The sequence below is a fragment of the Hevea brasiliensis genome, chromosome 7 (genome assembly GCF_030052815.1).
Source record: "Hevea brasiliensis isolate MT/VB/25A 57/8 chromosome 7, ASM3005281v1, whole genome shotgun sequence".
In the NCBI taxonomy this organism is placed as follows: Eukaryota; Viridiplantae; Streptophyta; class Magnoliopsida; order Malpighiales; family Euphorbiaceae; genus Hevea; species Hevea brasiliensis.
In genome coordinates this window covers 96,993,132-97,017,550 of record NC_079499.1, presented here as the reverse complement: position 1 = coordinate 97,017,550, position 24,419 = coordinate 96,993,132, and the positions used below count along the sequence as shown (strand labels likewise).

The following is a 24,419-nucleotide window of genomic DNA, read 5'->3' as shown; positions in this document are numbered from 1 at the left end:
TTCCATGAGTATATCTTTTCATAAAAATAGGCATATAAAAAAAGACAAAAGTAAAAATAAAAATAAAAAGGAAAAGAAATGCTTATCCTTTATGAAAAAGTGCTTAGTATAAATGTACCTTTCATTATTGTTATTTAAATTGGAAGAAAACCACCCATGTATTAAAAGAAAATAAGTTTGGGGGAGTTATTTTTAGGGACGATAATCATAAAAGAAAATACAAGACACAAACTTTAAAGTGTCAAAGTAGTCCCTTATCTCTATGCATTTTGTATGATATGCTAGCACTTAAATACTCTCATTATGTATTTCTCTCCTATTTTACAATATGTATGATTATCCCAAAAAAAAAAAAAGAGTGTACCTTATGTCTTCAAGGTGAAAATATTCTCATGCTTTGCATTTCTTTTGCCCTTTCTTTGTTAGCCTCATTTTAATCCCTCTAGCCCCCATACCATCCTTAAAAGTTCTATGATCTCTCAATTGTACTAGTTACGTTAGTGGAGATAGGGTTAGGGAATTTTCTTGTGGGATAGGGAATTTATCCATTCATTCATTATATTCCATCATTCCACATAGAGACACTTTGATTATTAATTGTTCAGGAGTTTCTTTTTTAGCATGGCTTTCTCTTTTGATTAATTGGCTTGGGATTCTTAGAAAATAACTTGAGGCTAAGCAGTGAAAGCTTGTATAGATGTTAAATTCTTTGCACTTTGAAGGATAGGTATATGGATTGTCAGTATAGCTAAAGGTAGGTTTAATTGCTCTAGTGAATGATTCTCATAATTCTTGGACAAGACACCTTAAAATTGCATTGTATTTCAAAGATTGCTTGAGGACAAGCAAAGATTCGAGTTTGGATGTATTTGATACATGCATTTCATGTAGTCATTTAGAATAGATTTCATAGTCATTTTATCCATTTGTTTGTTAGTTTTAGTTAATTTCATTAGTTATTTAGTTATTTTTTTCATAATTATTAATTTCAGGTTAATTTATTATTTTTTTTTTTTGTAGATAAAATGTGTTTTGAGGGACTAAAAAGTAACTGTGCAAGTAAAGAGTAAATTCCAAATCCAAAGTGCAAAAAATGAAGCCTAAAATTAAAGATTCTGAAGGTGCGCTAAAATCTACATAACATACTGCATAGCCTGTGCAGCTTGTTTATAGAAATTATAATAAATTTTGTAAGTTCCCATAAGTTATACAGGATGGTGCACAGACTGTGCACCTACTTATGCGAGAGCCTAAAATAGTGAAACATAACGAGTTGCACAAGATATCGCATAGCTTTGTGCATGTGCTTGTGCACTATCATGGAAGACAAATTGAGATTCACCGAAAGATGCACATTCGTATGCACACTGCACTTGCTTATGCAATAGACCGAGAAATTGCAAAGATTCACCAAAACCTGCATAGCCTATGCATCTACCTATGCAATATCACAAAAAACACTTGGAGCTTACCAAAATGTGCACAAGGACCTGCATGGCCATGCAAAACAATTTTCACTCATCCACTCCAGACTTGACTCTGCACAAGATGTTGCACTTTCTAAGGTTTGCACTTCCTCATTAATAGGCTGAAGAAGCAAATCTTCTCACACGTGTAGTGACCTCACCTCACACCATTTTTTGTCCTTTTTAAGGTTTTTGTCAGGGGGTATAAAAACTTTCTTAAATCACTTTTTGCTGCAAGAAGAAAGAAAAAAAGGAAAAGAGAAAAAGGGGAGCCGACACACTCCATTCTTTGTCTGAAGCTTGGATTTTTCTTCATTCTTCACCATTTTCTACACTTCTTCTACCGAATTTCTTCAGTTTTAGTTTATTTTCATATTTATTTCTTTTTTTGTTTAGAATCTCTTGTATTAAGCATGGATAGTGAGTAATACTTTAAGATTTTGGAGTTGGGTATGTAATATTTAAGATATTTTGTGGATTTGAACTGGTTAATTCAGATTTTATGATTATTATGAGGTTTTATCCATTTTTGTATACTTAATGACATGTTGAGTGTAGGATCTCATTAAGTTTTATTCTCAATCCTTGGTTGAAGCACTGAAAGGAGAAAACCTAGTGATAGATAATTAAGAAATTAGACTTAATTAGCTTAGATTTAAAAATATACTAAGAACTAAGAGGGCTAATAGATTGATTAAAAAACTTAATAGGTCTTGGTTAATTTTAAACTCCGCAAAAGTGGGATTTAATTAATCAAAACACTCTTTATATCACTCGAAAGAGATTTCAAAGTATTTGAGAATCGATCTCCTTGAAACACATAATTTTCATATGTATGGCTAATCAATTAAAATTCTAAAATAGCTTAAATATGAACCCTTAACTCTGAAATCACCTTTTTACAATTGTTGCTTGATATTATACTTTGAGAGCTTAGTTTAATCTATTTTCATTAGTTTTCATCATTAATTTCTCAATTTCTTCATTTAGTCAATTATTGAATTAATCTTCTCTTGAATTGAGTGTTGCATTTTCATTTTTTAAACTTTAGATTCCCAAAAGTCCTTTACTTGTTTGATTGAATCACAATTTTAGTATAGCTCATTTTATATCAAAGATTCAATTTATAACACAACTCTTCAAGGAAACGATATATTTTTCTATATTACTTGAAAGACTCGTGCACTTGTGTTTGGGATACATCAATAACTTGAGATGACTTAATCTAACCTCACATAAAAAAGACAAAATTTGCGATAACTCAAACCCATCTGACCCAAACCATTTACCACCCATAAATGAATTATAACTATATTTTTTTTCCTCAAAATGAATTCAATTTTTAATATTGGAATAAACTGGATTGTTATTGAGATGAAATTTGAGCTAAACTCGAATCTTGATTTTGCGATTTAACATCCATTTCCATTTTCAAGAACAATCAAAGTAATCTTTCAATGCCTTTTTCCATCTTGTTCATCATTTTTCTTTTTCTTTTTTTAATTTTTTTTACAAAAAATGGTAAGTTTCCCAGCAATAATTATCCTCATATTGATTTTTTTATCATTTTCTTTTTTTTTAATAAATTTTCATATTTGTATTCCTTTGAAATATGTATAAAGTTCTATGATAATATTAGGGCCTTACCCTTCCATTACTGGGAATCCTATCACTCTTAGTGGAGTTTTATTTTTATTTTTGTTTCTTCCAATTTTGATAGACTTTTTAGCAGTTCAAAACATAGTGTGTACAAATGATTTCTTTTATTTTGAGACTTTGAATCTTCAAGTTCGAGTAATGATCTTCTATCAATAAAAACTGATAGTGTAGCACATTCCTCCATTAAAATTTGGTATTTTTTTTCTTCTGCCGGTTACAAAAGTAATTCATGAGAGAGCATTGCAAGGTTTCTTTTACCATCTAAAAATCCAAAAGATTATTATCCTCTTCCAAAGTTATATCAGAATATAAGTTTTTAATTGTCTATATTTGTATTTTCTTCCTCTTATGAGAGAAATTATGTTGTACTTATATTATGATTCTTATGAATAAATTGTCAAATTAAAAAAAAAATTCTTTCAATGGGACTTTTTGGTCGATTTAATTTTTTATTAAAATTATATGATATTCCAATATAAAAATCATTTGAAAGGGTGATAATGAATGATGCATGAATTTGGAAAGTGGTTAATGAATGCTTCTACAAATACTAAAATAATAAAATTTCTAGGAGTGGAGTAGAGCAACCCAATTTCAGAATTTAAAGGTGCATAGATAACATATTTAATTCATTGTACGTATGTTGTGACAAGTTATTATCTCAAAGACATCGCCATCATAGTCAAGGCAATTAGAAGTTATTATCTCATAGACTGGTTAGTGTTGAATTTGAAGAAGCAGCATCTAGCAACAGATTCTTAAACAAAGTCCAAATTAGCTCTACACTGGATATTTAATGGATAGATTTCTTTTTTTCTTTTAGTTGAAACCCCACGTTACAAAATTTCTAATGGGTTGATTTAGGTGGTAAGGAAGATTCATTTAATTTGAAAAGTTTCAGGTTCTCACCAACAAACTTGATGTGGTAGCATATTTATATCCAATTAACCCTATTCACAGAAGTTTACTAAGTTTTGGCCCGATAAAGGTGAAATGAGGATGATTCACGATGCAACACTTTCTACTAGGTGTGTGGTCAGCCTGTGTCCACCCTTTGTTTGAAAAGTTAAAGTTTTAAATCTCATTATTTATTAATTTTCATTTTGGCCAAATGATGGTAAAAAAAGAAATCTGACTTGTTAATGTTTTTATAAATTTATTTAATTTTTTTAATTCTAATTTTGTAATTTTATTTCACTTTCAAATATTAATGGCAATTTGTCTAAAAAATAAAATTGGAGATGATGTTGCCTAGGTTCCAGCCAATTAGAAAGAATAATAGTTTAAAGAAAGAAAACATGGGAAGTAAGAGTGAAAATGACGGTATTGGCAGATAAAGAAAACAGAGCACAGTATTACTGTCGACTCAAAATCAACATTGTGAGGCGCGCTAGCGCCTTCTTATTGTATTACAACCTTGATATACTGAACAAAACAATAAGCAACTAAATATATATTATCAACAATTTTCTAATGGTTGTTGACCCAGAACTGTTTCTGAAGATAGTTAACCACATTCTTGTCCAATTGGAATGCCTTAGCCAGAACATCAGGGTTAATTGGTGGATTAGATCCAAACACTGCATTTGCAATTGTGATGACTCCTGGATTTTGGCTGCTCAGTCCAGCAATAGCAACTGCATTAGTATTTCCAATGTTGAATTGAAAGTGAATGAGACCAATTGGAAACACAAAAACATCTCCTGCATTTAGAACTTTGGTAATGAGTCGATTGGGGTTTGATGTAACAAAACCCACATACAGGGTGCCTTCCAAGACTACTAGAATCTCTGTGGCACGAGGATGAATGTGTGGTGGGTTTAGGCCTCCGTATGGTGCAAAGTCAATACGAGCTATAGATATACCAAGAGTGTTGAGCCCTGGTATTTTATCAACATTTAAAAGAGTTACATTTGATCCAACTTGATTTGATGTATTTCCTGGGATGTTGAGACCCGAAAGAGAGAAATCGTTTGCTGTTGCAAGCATCGGGTCTCTGCAGAACTTTCCATTCACGAACACTGCATGGAAAATTAAGTTGGGAAATCAATCTCAGATAATAATCTTGTTCAAATTGATGGAAGCTAATAAATTGCATCACATGTATAGATGAAGGAAAAGTGATACTGAAATAGAACACACAACCAACAATGTATGGAATAAATGAGATAGAAAGAAAAAAAATTTAATCATACCCCCATCCTTGGGGTCATTGATGGCAACACAAAAGTCTTGAAGAGGACTAGGGTCGAAGGCAAAGGCAAAGGAGGATGACAAAGCCAGTAGGACAAAAGCTACTAGGAAATGAGCTCCTTTCATGTTGTAATTAATTAGGCTAAGCTAGGCTGGATGTCTCTAGATTTTTACTCAGGAAGAGTGCTTGAGCTGAGTGGAGATGGGAAATCCTGCATGGGAAACAAGTGTATTTATAGATGGGGTTTGGAGTCATTGACCTAGTCCTACATTAAATTAATGAAGATTTGCTTAAATGGTCTTCAGCAGTTGATTTTTGGTTTTTCTATTCCGTGGATGAAGCATTCTACAACAACTATACACATTTTTCTTCATGTCTATATACCTTCCTATGCTTACATCAATAAAATTTGGGTTGGAACCAGTCCTTCCTTCTTTCCATGTTTTCGTCTTAGCTAATCAATAGAGTAATTGCAGAGTAACATGTACCCTACAAGTTATTTGTATGACAACAATTCTGGAACAAGCAAAGAGTAATTAAAAGAAAAAGACTGAAATCTTCTTGTTGCCTTTGTAGATGCAATTTTAACATCTATTTTAATTGATAATATGGTTTGTAAAAACATATGGGATGATAAATATATATATATATATATGCATATGCAGTGGCAAGTTATTTCTTTGGTTGGGGCAAAGTCAATGCAGTTGAAAGTTATCCACCCTGGATAATGCATGGATTGATTTCTTTACCATTTGGAAAGATCTTTTTTTTTTTTTTCCTTCCAAATATTTTAATTTGGGCATAAATGGTTGATATTTGACTTGATTAATTCATACCATAACTTAAATTTTCTTTCAATGAAAAGGTCTATCTATGGTGTGTTCGACTTCACCTCATGGGTTATTTAGTGCATGCTACGCAAAGTTGTTCTTTATTAGTATGATTAAAGATTTACTAGAGCAGAATGAGAAATTAAAATAGGGAAAAAATATAAAAAAGAAATTGAAAAACTTACTAGTTCCAAGCTGATTGAATTATATTTTGGAAGCTATACAAAAAATGTTTATTTAGAGTTGCTGTAGAATGGTTCATCTATAAAATTAAATGAATAAAAAAAAAAAAAGAAATAGAATAGCATTGTTGCAAGACTAAGGAAAAAAAAAAATTCCAAGACTAAGCAAGGAAAAAAAAAAGACGAAATGAAAAGATTTCAAAACTTTTAAATAATGTCTCCAAATATTAATGGGAATGAAAAAATATCATCACATAAAATATTGTTATATCTACCTAAGTTATTTTGGAACAAATAAAGGTTCGTCCTATGAGATGACTATTTTACAATGCAAAAATTGTTATTAATGAAAATATAATGATTAAAATTATTTTTAATTTAAAAATAGTTTTATTTAATTAGAAATATTTTACTTGACGTCTCTAATTGTTTATTCATCATTACGCTTTTCTATTTTCACTTAGAATGTGTATCAATCAATTAGTGATGTTTTGGACTTAATTCAATTAATTTGAACGTTGATCCAAGAATTAAATAAATAAAATTATTATTTTTAAATAAATTCAACATTTTAACATAAAATGACTCACAATTTAAAATAATCTAAATTTTTTTTTATGGTGACCCGATGAATAATTTGGATTTTTATTGAGATAAAATTTGAGATCATAAACTTCAAACAAGATGTGATTTAACATCCATTTCCTTTTTCAAGTAATATTTCAATGGGATTTTTGTCAATTTAATTTTTTTAATAAAAATTAAATTAACTTCCAATATAAAAATTATTTTAAAAGGTGATAGAATTTGGAAAGTAGTTAATGACTGCTTCTTCAAATACTAAAATAATAAATTTTGCGGAAGAAAGTGGAGTAGTAAAGCAATCCAATTTCAGACATTATAGGTACATATTTAATTAATTATACATATGATGTGACAAGTTATTTTCTCAGAGACATGGTCATGGTCAAGGCAATTGGTGTTGGATTTGAAGCAGCATCTATTAATAGATTCATAAACAAAGTCTTCAACTTTAAGAGTTTTAAGTTTGAATCTCATTGTTGATTTTTCAATGTTGTAATATATTTATGTCCAATCAGTCTCGTTTAAAGATTTTAAGATATAGTCCTGAACTTTAAGAGTTTTAAGTTCGAATTTCATTATTGATTTTTCAATGTGGTAATATATTTATGTCCAATTAATTTCGTTTAAATATTCTAAGATATAGTCCTGGGTGAGGTTATGTGATCAACATATTTATACACCATTTTTTCTTTAAAAACAAGTGAATGATTTAAACCTCATTATTTATTAATATTGATTTTGATCTAATGACAGTAAAATATATATATATATATATATATATATATATATATATATATATATATATATATATATATATATATATATATATATATATATATATTAATGTTTTTGTAAATTTTATTCCATCTTTTTATTCTAGTTTTGCAATTTTATTTCACTTTCAAATACCAATTGCAATTTGTCTAAAAAATAAAATTGGAGATAATGTTGCCTACATTGCAGCCAATTAGAAAGAATAACTTGGAGATAAAGAGCTTAAACAATCTGCAGTATTATTGTGGACTCAACATCAACGCTGAGAGGCGTATTAATGCCTCCTTATTGTGTTAAAACATTGGTATACAGGTCAAAACAATATGGAAAGTTGCTAAATATATATTATCAACCACTTTCTAATGGTTGTTGACCCAGAATTGTTTCTGAAGATAGTTCACCACATTCTTGTCCAATTGGAATGCCTTGGCCAGAACATCAGGGTTAATTGGTGGATTGGATCCAAATACTGCATTTGCAATTGTGATGACTCATGGATTTTGGCTGCTTAGTCCAGCAATAGCAACTGCATTAGTATTTCCAATGTTGAATTGAAAGTGAATGAGACCAATTGGAAAAACAAAAACATCTCCTGCATTTAGAACTTTGGTAATGAGGCGATTGGGGTTTGATGTGACAAAACCGACATACAGGGTGCCTTCCAGGACTACTAGAATCTCTGTGGCACGAGGATGAATGTGTGGTGGGTTTAGGCCTCCGTATGGCGCAAAGTCAATGCGAGCTATAGATATACCAAGAGTGTTGAGTCCTGGAATTTTGTCAACATTTATAAGAGTCACATTTGATCCAACTTGATTTCATGTATTTCCTGGGATGTTGAGACCAGAAAAAGAGAAATCGTTTGCTGTTGCAAGCATCGGGTCTCTGCAGAACTTTCCATTCACGAACACTGCATCGAAAATTAAGTGTGTAAATCAATCTCAGTTAATAGTCTTGTTCAAATGGATGGAAGCTAATAAACTACATCACATATATAGATAAAGTAAAAGTGATACTGAAATAGAACACACCATCCAGAATTTACAGAAGAAAAGAGAAAGAAGAAAAGTTAATCATAGAAATCACATCACATACCACCATCCTTGGGGTCATTGGTGGCAACACAAAAGTCTTGAAGACGACTAGGGTCGAAGGCAAAGGCAAAGGAAGAAGACAAAGCCAGAAGGACAAAAGCTACAAGGAAATGAGCTCCTTTCATGTTGTAATTAACTAGGCTAGGCTGGATGTCTTTAGCTTTTTACTCTGTGAGACAGCTTGAGCTGAGTGTGGGTTGGAAATCTTGCATGGGAAACAAGTGTATTTATAGATGGGTTTGGAGTTATTGAAGTAGACCCTTTTTTTTTTTATAAATCCGATTTTATTAAGAACAAGTCCTTGTTATCTGCGCAGTCCAAGAAATTAATGAATAATTGCTTAATTGGTCTTCAGTGGTTAATCTTTGTTTTTCATTTCTATGGATGAACTATTCTACAACAACTAATTTTTCTTCGTGCCTAATAAATTCCATGCTTACATCAATACGATATGGGTAGTCCTTCCTTCCTTAATCCATGTTTTCTTCTTTAGTTGATTAATGTGGAGTAATTGCAGAGTGACATGTATCCTACAAGTTACTAGCACATCAACAATTCTGGAAGGAGTAAAGAGTAGTTGAAAATAAAAAGACTATAATTTTCTTGTTGGGAACCCAGTTAATGACATTGTAGGCACAATTTGAACATCTATTGCCTATTGGAATACTCCCAGAGTATGTGGGATGGGGAGTTATGTACTGGAGACGTGTAGTTAATCAAGTTGAAAGGGCCTTAAAAGTTCTTGTTTAACAAGATTTGAAGAATAGGCCAACATATTAGGTGCTTAAAAAAAAAAAAAAAAAAAATCACCTTGTCATAACCCCGCCCCACCCCCAACCCCATCCCCACCCACGCCACCCCTCATGCCCCCCACCCATAGGCTTGGACGCTTATTGCCCTATATCCTCAGGCATATCTTAAGAAGACCTTAGCAATAAAAGCGTCCTATATATGAGTTCCCCTCCATTTCAGGCCCTTCTATCTATCCATTTATGGTGCCATAATCCACAAGCTTCTCAGGCAATTAGAGGAAATTAACGTGAAATGACAACTTGCAAAAATGCCGAGAATGAATTTCACCAATAACAATTATTAGTTTGGCAAGAAAATTAGTGCCTCCTGCAGTTAGATGCAAGCGACTACAGAAGATTCAAGATCGATGTCAAATTGCCAGATCTGGCTTCACATATTCAAACATTGAAGTAAGAAGGTTCATTTATTAGATTTTCTAGATGATGATGATGATTGGATGGATCATAATGACATTGAATTGTATGATCATAATCATGGCTGCTGTCTGGTTCGGAGTTGAAAGCTGACCGATCTAACTCAGAATCCAAACCGGTAAACTTTGATTGACCAAAACCAGTCAGTCCGGTTCAGGCGAAAATTGATAGTTACATTGATAAAAAGCCTTCGACTAGGCAACGAGGATAATATTATCCTTCACAATTATGATTTTGAATTATTCATTCTTGAGTTAGCACTTATATTGTGGCTTTATATATTAGTATGTTTAAGAGAGACAGAAGTACTTAAACAAACTGCATTCTATAATGTATTAATCAACGTGGAGAGGCATAAAGGAACCTCTTTATTATGTTACAACCATTTATAATGATCAAAACAATATGGAAAATTTCTAAAAATCATCAACTGCATTCTCCAATGGTAGTTGATTTAGAATAGTTTCTGAAGATAGTTCACCACATTCTTGTCCAATTGGAATGCCTTGGTAAGAACATCTGGGTTAATTGGTGGATTAGATCCAAACAGTGCATTTGCAATTGTGATAACTCCTGGATTTTGGCTGCTCAATCCAGCAATAGCAACTGCATTAGTTTCACCAATGTTGAACTGAAAGTGAATGAGACCAATTGGAAACACAAAAACATCTCCTGCATTTAGAACTTTGGTAATGAGGCGGTTGGGGTTTGACGTGACAAAACCCACATAGAGGTGCCTTTCAAAACTACTAGGATTTCTGTGGCACGAGGATGAGTGTGGGGTGGGTTTAGGCCTCCATATGGTGCAAAGTCAATACGGGCTAATGATATACCAAGAGTGTTGAGTCCTGGTATTTTGTCAACATTTAGAAGAGTTACATTTGATCCAACTTGATTTGATGTATTTCCTGGAATGTTGAGACCCGAAAAGAGAAGTCATTTGCCGTTGCAAGCATTGGGTCCTTGCAGAATTTCCCATTCACAAGCACTGCATGCAAAATTACGTTGGTTAACAGTAAATTAAGAACAACAATTAAAAATGGGGACAATCTCAGGTAATCTACTTCAAATTAATGGAACAAATCTAACATATGGGGAAAAAAGAAAAAGAAAGCAATTAGATGGAAATTAATCTAGAAATGCACATCACATACCACCATCCTTGGGGTCATTGATTGCAACACAAAAGTCTTGAAGAGGGCTAGGGTCGAAGGCAAAGGCAAACGAGGAAGATAAAGCCAGGAAGACAAAAGCTACAAGGAAATAAGCTCCTTTCATGTTGTAGTTAATTAGGCTAGGCTGGATTTCTCTAGCTTTTTACTCAGGAAGATTGCTTGAGCTTAGTGGTGCTTGTGAATAATTTTGCAAGGGAAACAAGTGTATTTATATATAGATGGGAGTCATTGACCTAGTCTGCAGTACAGGAAACAAATGAAGACTTGTTTAATTAGTCTTCAATGGTTTATTTTTTTAGTATTTTATTCCATGGACGAACCATTCTACAACAACTATGCACATTTTTCATTGTTTAACTTCGATCCTATGCCTACATCAATACAATTTGGCTTGGAATTAGTCCATTTTCCGCATTTTCCATTCTTCATCAATATAATTTGTTAAGAATTGTTCAATGACTTCCATCTATAAATAAATCTTTTATCCATGCAAGATATATATCCCATCCCTCACCTCTAATTATAAGACTCTTTGAGATCAGTTTAGCTATACAGAGACAAAGCCTAATTACAATGAAAGGAGGAGCTCATTTCCTTGTTGGTTTTGTCCTTCTGGCTTTGGCTTCATCATTTGCCTCTGCCTATGACCCTAGTCCCCTTCAAGACTTCTGCGTGGCCATTAAGGACGCCAAGGATGGCGGTATGTCACTTGTCCCTTCTTTAAATTTCCTTGAGTTTGTGCCTCCTCTAGAACATACCTTAATATATACTATGTTGATAGCCTACCTGCATGATACATGATATATTTACTTTACTCAATCAATTATTATGTATTAACTTTGCTATTTTTCATGCAGTCTTTGTCAATGGAAAATTCTGCAAGGACTCAATGCTTGTAACAGCAAATGATTTCTCCTTTTCGGGTCTTAATATTGCTGGAAACACATCAAATCAAGTTGGATCAAATGTAACTCTCTTAAATGTTGATAAAATACCAGGACTCAACACTCTTGGTATATCCTTAGCTCGTATTGATTTCGCACCATATGGAGGTCTAAACCCACCCCACACTCATCCTCGTGCTACAGAAATTCTAATAGTCTTGGAAGGCACCCTGTATGTGGGTTTTGTGACATCAAACCCCAATCGCCTCATTACCAAAGTTCTAAATGCAGGAGATGTTTTTGTGTTTCCAATTGGTCTCATTCACTTCCAATTCAATATTGGAAAAACTAATGCAGTAGCTATTGCTGCATTGAGCAGTCAAAACCCAGGAGTCATCACAATTGCAAATGCAGTGTTTGGATCAAATCCACCAATTAACCCTGATGTTCTCACAAAGGCATTCCAACTCGACAAGAATGTGGTGAACTATCTTCAGAAACAATTCTAGACCAACAAGAACAACCATTAGTTAAGGAGTCACATAAACAGCATTGTGATTGACATCATATCTGTCAAGTTTTTATATTATTGTTACAATTACCATTGTTGTAATATAATAAGGAGCAGATTATCTCCATATTGATTTTCGATTTGGGTTTTAAATATTCTTGTGAGATGGCAGTTTCTTACTTCTTCATAGAACAGTTATACCAATATCCAAATTAAGCTCAACAAAAGTGCTAATTGATAAAGCCCACAAATGAGAGCCTATGTGGCTCTTGATTTGTTAATTGGATATTCCCTAATTAAAAGAGTTGAAATTAAATTCATTGAATTTTTTACAATTCAAATTTCTTCCTTATTCTTATAATTAATAAAATGTATCCTTCAATTTTTATTTTTTATTGTTTATAAATATATATATATATATATAAATTTTTATGATTAAAATTCTTATAATTAATCAGTATCCTACGATTTACCCATTTTATTAAATTGATTTGAGATTTTTCTTTATTTGAGAATATGTGACGTAATGTCATTAGCATTTAAAGAATAAAGTGATTAATAGCGTCAAACATGTGCTAATTTAGTGCTGACATTACGCACATTAGCGATTTGAAATCTAAGTATAAAAAACTGAAAATACAGATCTTGTAAATATTAAAAAAGAAAAAATGAAAATTCAAATATTAAATGTTAAAAGTTTACTTTTCCCTAAAAAATGTGAATGTTCATTCCAAATTATTATCGATCATTTTCTCTTTTAAAAATTTTCCCATTCCTCTTTTACCTTACTTCTCCAGTTAATTTACACTGTAACAGTAACCATAACTATAACACTTAGAAATTTTTAAAATAAATTTTAAAGATTCAAAATATTATTTATTAAACTTATTAGATAAAAAAATTCAAAACTTTTAGAATATTCATAATTATAGCCAAAATCTATTTTAAAAATAATGACTAAATTGAATTAAAAAAAAATAAAGATATGCAGAAGTTGGAAAACTAAAATCACATGCCCAATCATATTGCTCTTAGCAATATGCTTTGCATGATATATAGGTGAGTTCATTTTGTCTCACATGTTAGGTTCAAAAAAAATAAGTAAATTCTTAAACAAAATTATGTAAATAGTTCTTTATAACAATGATAAATTTAAGAAGAATTGCATTTACATTACAATTAGATCTGATTGAAATTCGAACTCAAAATCTCACATTTTAAATAAGGATGAGCATTCAGTTAACCGAACCGAAAAGAATCGAATTTTCAACTAATCAAATTATTAATCGATTCTAAAAATATTAATAAACCTAATTGAAATTAAGAGAAAATCGAAATTAACTGAAATTGAAAAAATTTGATTAGTTATAGGTTATAACCGAATTAAATAAAAAAAATAAAATATATGTTTTATATTATTAATTATTTAATAAAATATTAATAAAAATATATTTATATTCTTTTTTATTTATAAAAAATAAAAAATATAATTTAATATTTTAAGATAATAATTATAAGTTAAATATTATTATAAAATCATAAAAATAATAATTATAAATAATATAATGTTAATAAAATTATAATTAATATATTAATTAATTAAAATTTGATTACTTTAATTAGTTCAGTTACCAAATCAAAAGTAATCGAATCGATAGTCAAAATTTTTATTATTATTAATGAAAAATTAAATCAAATTAAATTTACTTTTATAAAAATAATTAAATTTTATCGATTCAGTTCGATTATTCAATTATAACCGAATAATACACACTTTAATCTTAAAGACCACTTTATTTTTAAATAAAAAAAATATAATTGACCTGAAATGCTTTTACACCTTTATTTGGGAAGAGATTTTTTTTAAGTAATAAAAGATTTTTTAAAGTTTAAAAACCCTTAAATTAAAGTAGAATAATTAAGAACTCAAATTTATATAAAAATAAATTTAATAATTTTTAAATTAAAAATTTAGTATAAAATTTATAAAATTAATAATTTTAATATTTAAATTATATATACTTTAATTAATTATAAAAAAATTTGAAATAAATATTTAATATAAAATTGGGCCAAATGATTGAAACAGTGCAAAACTTTTGTAAGCTTTTTAGGTTAATTGTAATCTGGAGTTGGTCTACCAATTACATTGGGAAACGTGGAAACAATTTGCACAACTAATTCTTCATGTAGGTTTATCAAAAAACTAGGAAATTCTCCATATTAATGCATGTAATTATAAATCATTTTAATTCATATTTTTTAATTTTAATTTAAATATATATATATTTTTAATTTTAATATATAAAAATAATATAATATTTTAAACTTAAATATTAGACTCTTTTATTATTTTTATTTTTATTATTTTTTTTGTCAAACTTTTTAATCAAGATATATATATATATTATAGTATTAATAGGATAATTATTAAATAATTTATAATTTATATATAATAAAAATTTGATAAGTGTTAGACTCTATCCATATTAATTTCTCAAACGTAAATTTATTTTAAATTTAATTATATAATAATTAAATTCACCTTATTAGGATTCGATCAAATCTAGTACTTTTAAAAATATAAATAATTATCATCATAATTAAAATTAAAAAGAAATACTTTTTTAATTTAATATTATTAAAAAAATTTAATAATTATTAAATTTAATATTTATATTGAAATATGTGTATAATTACTTGAAATTATATAAAAATAATATAAATTTCAATGAAAATATTTAACCTAATTTTATTTTGATTATTTAACTGTTGACGCTCCGCATGGGAAAGCTTGACTGATGAGCTCACTCACCTTACACGCTCAAATTTTAATTCTCAATCCCAATTTCTAGCTGCTAAAACAAAATGCCAATCCCGTAAAACGACGACGCTTAGCCTGACCCCTGTACCCTCTCTTTGTCCAGATTCTACCAGTCGCCAACTCAGTCTTCAGTATTCACTAATTCAGTCCACAGTAAAAAAATATCAAATGCCTGGTCGGTGGCTCGGTCCCTCTCTTTTCAGTTGAAAGAAAAAGATATAGAAAAGCAAGGTACAGAAAGAGAAAGTGCGGGAAAGTGCGAGAAAAAGCGAAAGGAAATTTTTGTTGACGGATTTCCACTACACAACTGTACCCGATTGCGGAATTTAGGTTTCTATGCTACTAGGTTGGTGATTGGACTCCGGAGATGGCGAGCCCGGTCACTCCTAGTACGGGTAGACCTTTATCGATAACGCCTGGTGCCAGGGTTTTGAAGACCCCACTCAGCGACGAGACTATCTGGAAACGGCTCAAGGAGGTAGGGTTTGATGAGGACTCCATTAGAATAAGAGACAAAGCTGCTCTCATAGCTTATATCGCGAAACTTGAATCTGAGGTTTGTTTTTCTTGCGTTTTGTAACTTTCTTTAATCATAGAAATTTCGGTGCTTCTTTCAGTTTCATTTTCTGTTTTTAGCATATTGGATTTTTTTTTTTTGCGATAATTTTCGTTGTTTATATGATTTAGAATAAGAAAAAAAATATATAATTATAAGAGAAAAATGATAATTTTGTATATATTTGGATGTTGAAGGTTAAACATTGAATCCTGCTTAATTGAGTTAGTTTAGTTCTAAGTTCTCTCAATTTGAAAAATAAAAATGAAACAATGCATAGGTGGAAAATCTTGTTTCTTTCTTATTGTAACCAAATGAAGGGGTACGAAACTATCCAGACTCCTGCTAATCGAAAGACTTGAAGAAAAAAAAAAAAAAGAAGGAAGAATGTTGATTGCTAGCTGAGTAGTTTACATAGTTATTAAAGGCGACACAAGGCCTCAACCCTAGCTCCTCTAGAATTTGTAACGCTCTAGAATGACCTGCCTTCTTTATTTCCACCTTCGGCTAGCATTTCATTGACAAAAAGTACTACTACTCATCTCAAAATTTATTGATCTACCTGATATTGATACACTGGGAAATTTTCAAATTTTCAAAATTAGTATTGCTGGTGATAGTTAGTTGCCAAAATCTCATCAAACCATCACTACTAGGACCGCAAATCTCCCATATTTCCATTTTAAATACTAACACTCTCTAATCTTTATATCTTTAAAAAAATATATATTGCATCTACACCCATTTTAAGATCTATGCCAAGGAAAAAAGGAAAAACATCATCCACTAACTTGAGAACTAAATAATAATACTCTTTTAGTACTTAAAGTTGAGGAAGATAATGAAGATATTGATTTGAAGATAAGTATGAAGAGTATGAAGGTGTAGAAGAAGATGAAGAAGATTATAATGCTAATCTTGATGAAAATGGAAGAGTAGTTATTTTATGATTGCTTGACTTTAATTTTGAGACATTGAAAGGGTATTCAAGTTTTAATATATTAGTACTTGAATTTTGCCAAAAAAAAAATTATTACCTGAATGTTTATTAGTTATTATTATTTTTAGTTTTTTATTATTTGAAGTTTAATGGAGTATTCACATTTATTTGACTTTTATGATTTTTTTTTTTGCACCTCACCTTGTGCAAGCGTGTTCTTGGGCATTGCGTCAAGGCTCAAGGACCCCTGGGCGCTTTAGTGCGCCTTGAGTCTTTCATACTTATGGCAGTTTATTGGCATTTTTGTGCAAAACTATTGCACATTTGAGCTATTGAAACCAATTTTCTTTGAAAATTTGGAACTTCAATTGATTATAGGCGAAGAGCGACATAAATAAATGAATCATGGCTTTGAGAATTTCACAATCACAATTATATTCCGGTGATCTTAATAGTCATGCATGACATTTCAATCATATATAAATTGTAACTAGGGGTAGTGATCAATTATGGTGGGCCAAATAATTAGCTTTAAAAATGGACTAAAAATGTGAAGAATGATTTTAGTTGTAGAGAAGAAGTTAAGTGCATTCTCGTTCATAATTATTCAACAATTAATAGATATGGGTCTAATTTGTTTTGCTTATTTGTAGCAGCATTACTGGATCAAGGAGAGTTACAAAAGTCACTACTTGAAAAATTATTCATCAGGAGAAATGTTTCGTAATGGTTTAAAACTCATGTTTTATAGTTTTATCATTTATTCTAGAGTTGCATCTGATTTAGGCCTTGCGTTGTCTTCTTTTGAGGTTTATGGGAAAATGAAAAATAGAATGATCAGAGCAGATCTTATTATCATGTGGCCAGTTATAGTAAAAAGTCAGCCAATATGCTATACTTGTGTTTGATTTTACATTGGGTGTAATACTTGTTGTAATTGAATTTTTAATTTATTTTAAGCCCGCTACTAATGGTTTAATGGAAAGGTGGGTTAAATGTTCCCTTTTCTGTTAGGCTTCATTGTGTAATAGAGACTTAAATTCTGGTGAGATTCTAGCTAGATTTGGCAACGATATTCTTGCTAGATTTGGCAACGATATTCTTGCTTCACTGTGTTTCTGAACAGTGTCACTTAATGTAGATCTTTGACCTTCAACACCACACGGGTCTTCTCATATTGGAAAGAAACGATTTTACTTCAAAATATGAGCAGATCAAAGCCTCTTCTGAAGCAGCTGAACTAAAACAAAAGCATGATCAAGCTGCACACTTGTCTGCTTTAGCTGGAGCAATAAAACGAGAAGAAAGTTTAAAGAAGGCTTTGGGAGCTGAGAAAGAGTGTATGACAAGTGTAAGATTTTCATTAGGTTCTTCCTTATTCTTTTGTCATCTCTATCCATATAATTCTTATTGTTTTCTTATGGATTTTATAGATTGAGAAGGCCTTGCATGAGATGCGTGCTGAATCTGCTGAAACCAAGTTTGCTGCTGAATGTAAATTGGCTGATGCACGTAGTATGGTTGAAGATGCGCAGAAAAAATACATGGATTCTGAGGCAAAACTGCTTGCTGCAGAAGCTAGCCAGTATCGTCGAGCTGCAGAAAGAAAGCTCCAGGAAGTTGAAGCACGTGAAGATGATCTTGGCAGGTGTGTCACCGCTTTCGAAGCTGAGTATGTATTTTATTCATCCTTTTACTGTCTAAACTATAGTTAGTCAACGAAATTTGAATGGAGCAGATGCGGATGGATGTGATGGTCTCTGGTGCACTTCAGTTTGCTGGCATATTTTTTTCTCTCACTCATTAGAGAAAGAATGATACTGTCAAGGGAAATTAGATTTTGGGATTATTTTGATATAGTTCTTAATTATGAAATTCATTGTTTTTCTTGTAAATTTTCTGTTTAGCAAGTTTAGAGTTTTAGTTGTATTTAGGATTTTCAATAATTGTGATTGGGAATATTAGACTGCTTTTAGTCATATAAAATGGCAATGACCTTGGGCATTTTACATTATGGCAAAATGATCTGAACAGGCATATTGATACATTTATCCAGGTTTTGAATTCTAAGTGATGCATAATTTGTCATATAAAATGGCAATAACCTTGCCAAAGGATGCTTTTGGTCTTTCGGTTGTTAGGTTCTTTTAGTAATGTTGTTAACTTGTGATCCCTTCATATCTTAGTTGTGATGCAAAAGAGAAGGAGATTGTTATTGAGAGACAACTTTGAGTGAGAGACGGAAAGTTCTGCAGCAGGAACATGAAAGGTTACTTGATGGACAAGCTTTGCTGAATCAGAGGGAGGATTATGTTGCTAGCAAATGTCAAGAGCTAAATCGTCTGGAAAAGGAGTTGGAGAACTCAAAAACAAGGATTGAGAAGGAACTTAGAGACTTGCATGACAAGATATCCAACTTGGAGCTGACTGTGGCTTCCTTGACTCAAAGAGAAGCAGTTATATTTTCAATTTTTTAAATATCAGTGTGAATTGCTGTCCTATTAAATTGTTCCTGAGTTTCTTGAAAAAAAATATTTATTTTGGTTTTCTTTGGGTGAATGTAGGCTGTTATCGAGAGGGAAGCTCTACTAAACAAGAGAGAGCAAGAGTTACTTGATTTTCAAGAAAAACTGACAGGCAAGGAATCTGTAAGTTATTCTATCTTAACCTCCATTTTTATTGGAATAAATATATGGTGTGCAGTAAACAATGGGCTTTATTACCAATATGAATGCTTATACCTCTTTTATTTATTTATGTTTCATTGTGAGATTGCGAATGGACAATGCAGGTTGAAATTCAGAAAGTTATTGCCAATCATGTGATTGTTCTGAAAACAAGAAAGTCAGAATTAGAAGCTGAGTTGGAGATGAACTGCAAATTGGTGGAAGATGAAATTGAGGCCAAGAGACGAGCTTGGGAATTGAGGGAGTTGGATCTTAAACGACGGGAGGATATATTGAGTGAAGGGAACATGACTTAGAGGTTCAGTCAAGGACGTTGGCTGATGAGGAGAAAGATGTGGCACAGAAGATGAATATTCTTGATGAGAGAGAAAGAAGTCTTATTGCTGCTGAGAAGGACAGTGAATTAAGGAGAGCACTTCTACAGCAAGAAAAAGAAGAGATTAACAAAATAAAGTTAGAATTCCAGGAGTCTTTGAATTCCTTGGAAGACAAAAAGAAACAAATAGATTGTGCAAAGGAGAAACTTGAGACTATGGCATGTGAAACAAATGAGCTCTCGGTTTTGGAGATGAAACTTAAAGAAGAGGTTGATATGGTCAGGGCTCAGAAATTTGAACTTATGGCTGAAGAAGACAGATTGAAGGTTGAAAAGGCTACGTTTGAAACTGAATGGGAGTTGATTGATGAAAAAAGGGAAGAACTGCAGATGGAAGCTGAGCATATAGTTGAGGTGAGGCAAGCTGTTTGTAGGTTACTCAAGGATGAGTGGGATAGCCTAATACTAGAGAAGGAAACAATTCGAGAACAACATAAGCGAGATGTTGAGTCACTTAACCATGAACGGGAGGAATTCATGAACAAGATGGAGTATGAGCATTTGGTGTGGTTCAACAAAATTCAGAAGGAACATACAGATTTCTTGTTGGGTATTGAAATGCAGAAGAGAGAGCTGGAGAACAGTATAGAGAAAAGGCGAGAAGAGATAGAAAGTTATTTAAGGGATCAAGAGAAAGCCTTTGAGATAGAAAAGAAAATTGAACTCCAACATATTGTTTCTCTTAAAGAGAAAGCAGCAAAAGAGTTGGAGCAGGTTCGTTTCGAACTGAAGAAGCTTGATTCTGAGAGAACAGTGATAAATTTAGACCGTGAGCGAAGGGACAGGGAATGGGCTGTGCTGAATAAATCCATTGAGGAACTTAAGGATCAAATCAGAAATTGGAAAAACAGAGGGGATTATTACATACAGAAAGGGAGGGGGTTTGTGCTCAGATTGAACACCTGAAAAGATTGGAAGATTTGAAGCTTATGTTGGATAACATGGAAGTGGCTAAGATACAACAGTCAAACATGGAGTCTAGCCTGCAGAAAATCTCTGCAATAAGATATTTGAGAAGTCACTCCTCTGTAAAAGATACTGATCTGGTTTCACGTGAACGGGAAGATACTACTAACAATGGAAAAAGACTTGATTCTCCATCTATGCAAAAATCAGTTGTTGATTCTGCTCGTTTCTCTTGGATCAAACGTTGCAGTGAACTGATATTCAAAAGTTCTCCTGAGAAGCCCTTGTTGAAGAGTGAAGAAAAGTCTCTGATATCCAACAATGATGATGCAATTTTGGCTTCTGCTGGCAAATTGGATTCTTCCAATGGATATCATGGACAAAAGCTGAAATCAATCGAGAGTTCTGGCAACAGACAGCCAATGAGATATGCTATTGGTGAACCAGAGGTGACACCTGAACCCCCTGAAGATGAAACTGCCAAGGGAAAACGTGATAAAGAATCTGAAACAAAGAAAGATGCTAACGAAGAGATTGCTCCCTCATTTTCTGAACAAGCACGTCCTGCTGGAAGGAAAAGGAGAGTTAAAAACTCTCCTTTGGATGTTTCTACTGATCCCCAGCCAGAGCAAAGACAGAACAATAAAAGGAGGAGGCAACAAAAAGGTGCTGCTGTGAATTTATCCATATCTAAAGATGCCAACAACCCCAGGTACAGCTTATGTCTTGGAAAATTAAATTTTTTAAAATTTCCTCGGATAAATTAAGTGCTTCTTGTTTAAAACAGTTTAATCCATTTTCTATTGTCAGTGTGACTTCAACCAAGATTAATGCACCAGAAGATCAGCATTTAACTGAAGGTGCTGAAGATGCTGATGTAGTAATTGCGGAAAGAATCATCAAAATTTCATAAGCTTCTGAAGTGACATGTGATTATTGTGATGTTCAAGATGGAGGAACAAATGGTAATTCCAATGAGAAATGTGTGGAGCGTAGTGTGGTGCCGTGTAGCTCTGAGGTATCAGTAATGTTAAAAGATCAAATGGGGCATGTTGGGCAAGGTATTGACCAACATCAGGTAACTATTAAATGTGCTCTTTATCATTGGATGTGAATATACAGAAGTAAGGGGTGCTGCTTTTTCACATTTTATGATCTCTGTGGGTTATGATTTTGGATTAAAGTCCTGATGGTAAGCTGTTTTTAACATGCATTTGTAGAAAAGAGCTTTATGTTTCTGTCCATGCCAATTGAATTTCCTGTGTTGCTGTTTTTTCACATATCCTTTAGTTTCATTCCTTTTGAAGTCTCAGATATGTTTGCACTTCTATTTTGCTAGTCCCATGAGGATGCATCCAAAACCAGTGATCTGAGGGTTGAAGATTCCGCTGTTGCCAGATCTGACAACAGTGAGAAAGTTGCTACTTGCTGGAGATATTGGAAGGAGGACAAGATCAAAACAGAAGTCATACAATTCTAGCTGTTGCCTTGTTTTGCTGTGTTTATGATCAGGCAAGCATAGAGTATCTTTAAAATTTTTTATTTTGGTCACTTCAGTCAATGATGAGAACGCAACGTCAGGCAGCCTACTAATTTTTTTTCTGTCCGCTGGAGGTACTAACAATTCATCGGTTGGGTTTACTTCTACCAGTTCACGTGTCTTGTGGTGTCCCCAAATGTGTGATTGGATCATCTCAAAGCGGGTGTGAAAGTCTGTAAATGATATGTCTATTTTTATGGGGTTTCATGGGGTAGTTTGTTGATTTTTAGAGTCCTTGAGTATTAGGTTTGGAAATTTATGTACAGACATAACAGGCAATTGTGCATCCTCGTTTGGCCTATGGGTCGTGCGTGGTTGTTACCTTCTTTAAAGTTAGCGTTTTGCATGGTAAGATTCAAATATCCCTATCTTGGTGTCAAGAACTTCTCGATGAGAAGCGTTGAAATGAGGCGACATTTTTATTGCTCTCTAGCAATTGAAAGCAAGGTGTGTTTCTTGTCATATTTGACTTTTTTTTCTAATGGAAGCATAAGGGGCCAGGAAACAATGTGTAGGAGGTAGCGTTTTCTTATCTAACTATTAAAATAGGTGAATAATATTAAAATAGATAAAAGGTTCTTTCAAGTCTCTATAAAATAGCTCAATAGTCACTTAAAGGTCAATTTGTTTGGGTTATTTACAGACTACAATATCATGCGGTGGACTTATCTCAACTATCTGTCTCCAATGACGCTCTACTTGCCTTGGTAGATACTGAAATATCCAAATATTTAGGCAATTGCCTAGAAGTGAGCTTGAGCAGTTCATTCCAAATGATTGATTAACTAATTATGAAAGACTTCATTCAACTTCTCAACCGATCTAGATTATAGAATCTTCTTTCAGAAGAAATCCTGATGGCAAGGTACAAACCTCCTTTCAGTCACCTCGGCCTTCTCTTCGGTTTTCCTTTTTAAGATATGCTTCATAGTTTCTCATGTCTAATGATATGCTTGCATATGTAACAATCTGTTTTTTCTTTGATTGAAGATTATAATTTTATGAGTGGTATTGCTTCAAAGCAGTGGAGAAATTATGGAAAAACAGGATTTGCGTTTTTCATCTAATGGAAATCTATTGTGGAGGAAAATTCTTTTTTAAACTGCCTTTTTCACATTTTGATATAAATAAAAAACAATTTGGTTTTTTTTTTTTATATAAGTTTTGATTTGGTTTTGGTTTTCATTTCCTTAGTTTATGCAACTATTGTTCAATTTGTGATGTTCAAATGAAAAATTGATATTTTTATTTTTATTTTTTATGATTATGAAAAACCCACGTTCTTTCAGAACTTATTTATTTGTGTATCAACAGTAATTTATTTTTCCAATTTAAGCATCAAAGGTAAGTGACCTGTATAGAATTTCATCTACTGTGATCGATTGGTTGGAAATTTGTTTCTCCAGTTTGAGCATCAAAAGGGAAGTAACGCCATTGAAAGGGATGAATTTCTTTATTTTGCAGATGGGTTCTCTCTTTGCTACCATGGAATGGAGGCCGCTTTCATCCATGAATGTAAATTTTGCTTAACAGACATTTTAGAACTAACATCATCATTCATAGTTACAGTTGGCCATAAGCGACTTATGCTATTGATTATTTGATTATAGTTGATTTGTGTTTACATGCTTACAACTATGTTTTTATGTTGTGAATGTTACACGTAATGTTAGGATAAATGTTGAAGAACTATCTTTAAGAAATCAGCCAAGGGATAAGATAATGGAGCATAATTTTTTTTTTTTTAATTGTAACTGTAAAGTCAAGATTGTACAACAACACTTAGGATAAAGAAAATTATTGTTATATTACAATTATTATTTTAGTACAAAATATATGAATAAATATCATTTTTTATATTTTTAATTAAATTTTTATTAATTATATTATATATTTTCGCTTCTAAGAGCCTGAATCCGGTGTAGGACTAGTGGTCATGTCAACTTCCTCTTCGCTGACTGTTTCTCATAATTAGGATGGTAACATTTCCAGTTTTTTTTATCTAATTAA

The 24,419-nt window shown here is 32.0% G+C and overlaps 2 protein-coding genes and 3 pseudogenes across 2 annotated transcripts; 2 read left to right on the top strand and 3 right to left on the bottom strand.

Annotated features, from left to right (window-relative positions):
* Nucleotides 1-4,442: 4,442 nt before the first annotated feature.
* On the bottom strand, nt 4,443-5,505 carry LOC131181697 (germin-like protein subfamily 1 member 17). Its single transcript, XM_058150536.1, has 2 exons — nt 5,321-5,505; nt 4,443-5,146 (listed from the first exon to the last, which is right to left on the bottom strand). The coding sequence occupies exons 1-2, from the start codon at nt 5,442-5,444 to the stop codon at nt 4,596-4,598; spliced, it is 675 nt and encodes a 224-aa protein (XP_058006519.1). The 5' UTR covers nt 5,445-5,505; the 3' UTR covers nt 4,443-4,595.
* Nucleotides 5,506-8,049: 2,544 nt separating this feature from the next.
* Nucleotides 8,050-8,909, bottom strand: LOC131181696 (germin-like protein subfamily 1 member 7; annotated as a pseudogene).
* A 1,407-nt stretch (nt 8,910-10,316) lies between these two features.
* LOC131181695 (germin-like protein subfamily 1 member 7) lies at nt 10,317-11,375 on the bottom strand (annotated as a pseudogene).
* Nucleotides 11,376-11,692: 317 nt separating this feature from the next.
* On the top strand, nt 11,693-12,717 carry LOC131181560 (germin-like protein subfamily 1 member 7). The gene is made up of 2 exons (XM_058150240.1): nt 11,693-11,885; nt 12,043-12,717. Exons 1-2 carry the CDS (start codon nt 11,759-11,761, stop codon nt 12,576-12,578), a joined length of 663 nt encoding a protein of 220 aa, XP_058006223.1. The 5' UTR covers nt 11,693-11,758; the 3' UTR covers nt 12,579-12,717.
* A 2,781-nt stretch (nt 12,718-15,498) lies between these two features.
* Nucleotides 15,499-22,771, top strand: LOC110673612 (protein CROWDED NUCLEI 4-like; annotated as a pseudogene).
* The last annotated feature ends 1,648 nt before the right edge of the window (nt 22,772-24,419 follow it).

What these genes read in the sequence shown, in the direction of transcription:
- LOC131181697 (XM_058150536.1), bottom strand. Translation starts at nt 5,444, where the DNA reads ATGAAAGGAGCTCATTTCCTAGTAGCTTTTGTCCTACTGGCTTTGTCA. An exon ending in CAATGACCCCAAGGATGGGG is followed by an intron (nt 5,147 to 5,320) that starts GTATGATTAAAT and finishes TTTTCCATGCAG; the next exon opens with TGTTCGTGAATGGAAAGTTC.
- LOC131181560 (XM_058150240.1), top strand. Translation starts at nt 11,759, where the DNA reads ATGAAAGGAGGAGCTCATTTCCTTGTTGGTTTTGTCCTTCTGGCTTTG. An exon ending in TAAGGACGCCAAGGATGGCG is followed by an intron (nt 11,886 to 12,042) that starts GTATGTCACTTG and finishes TTTTTCATGCAG; the next exon opens with TCTTTGTCAATGGAAAATTC.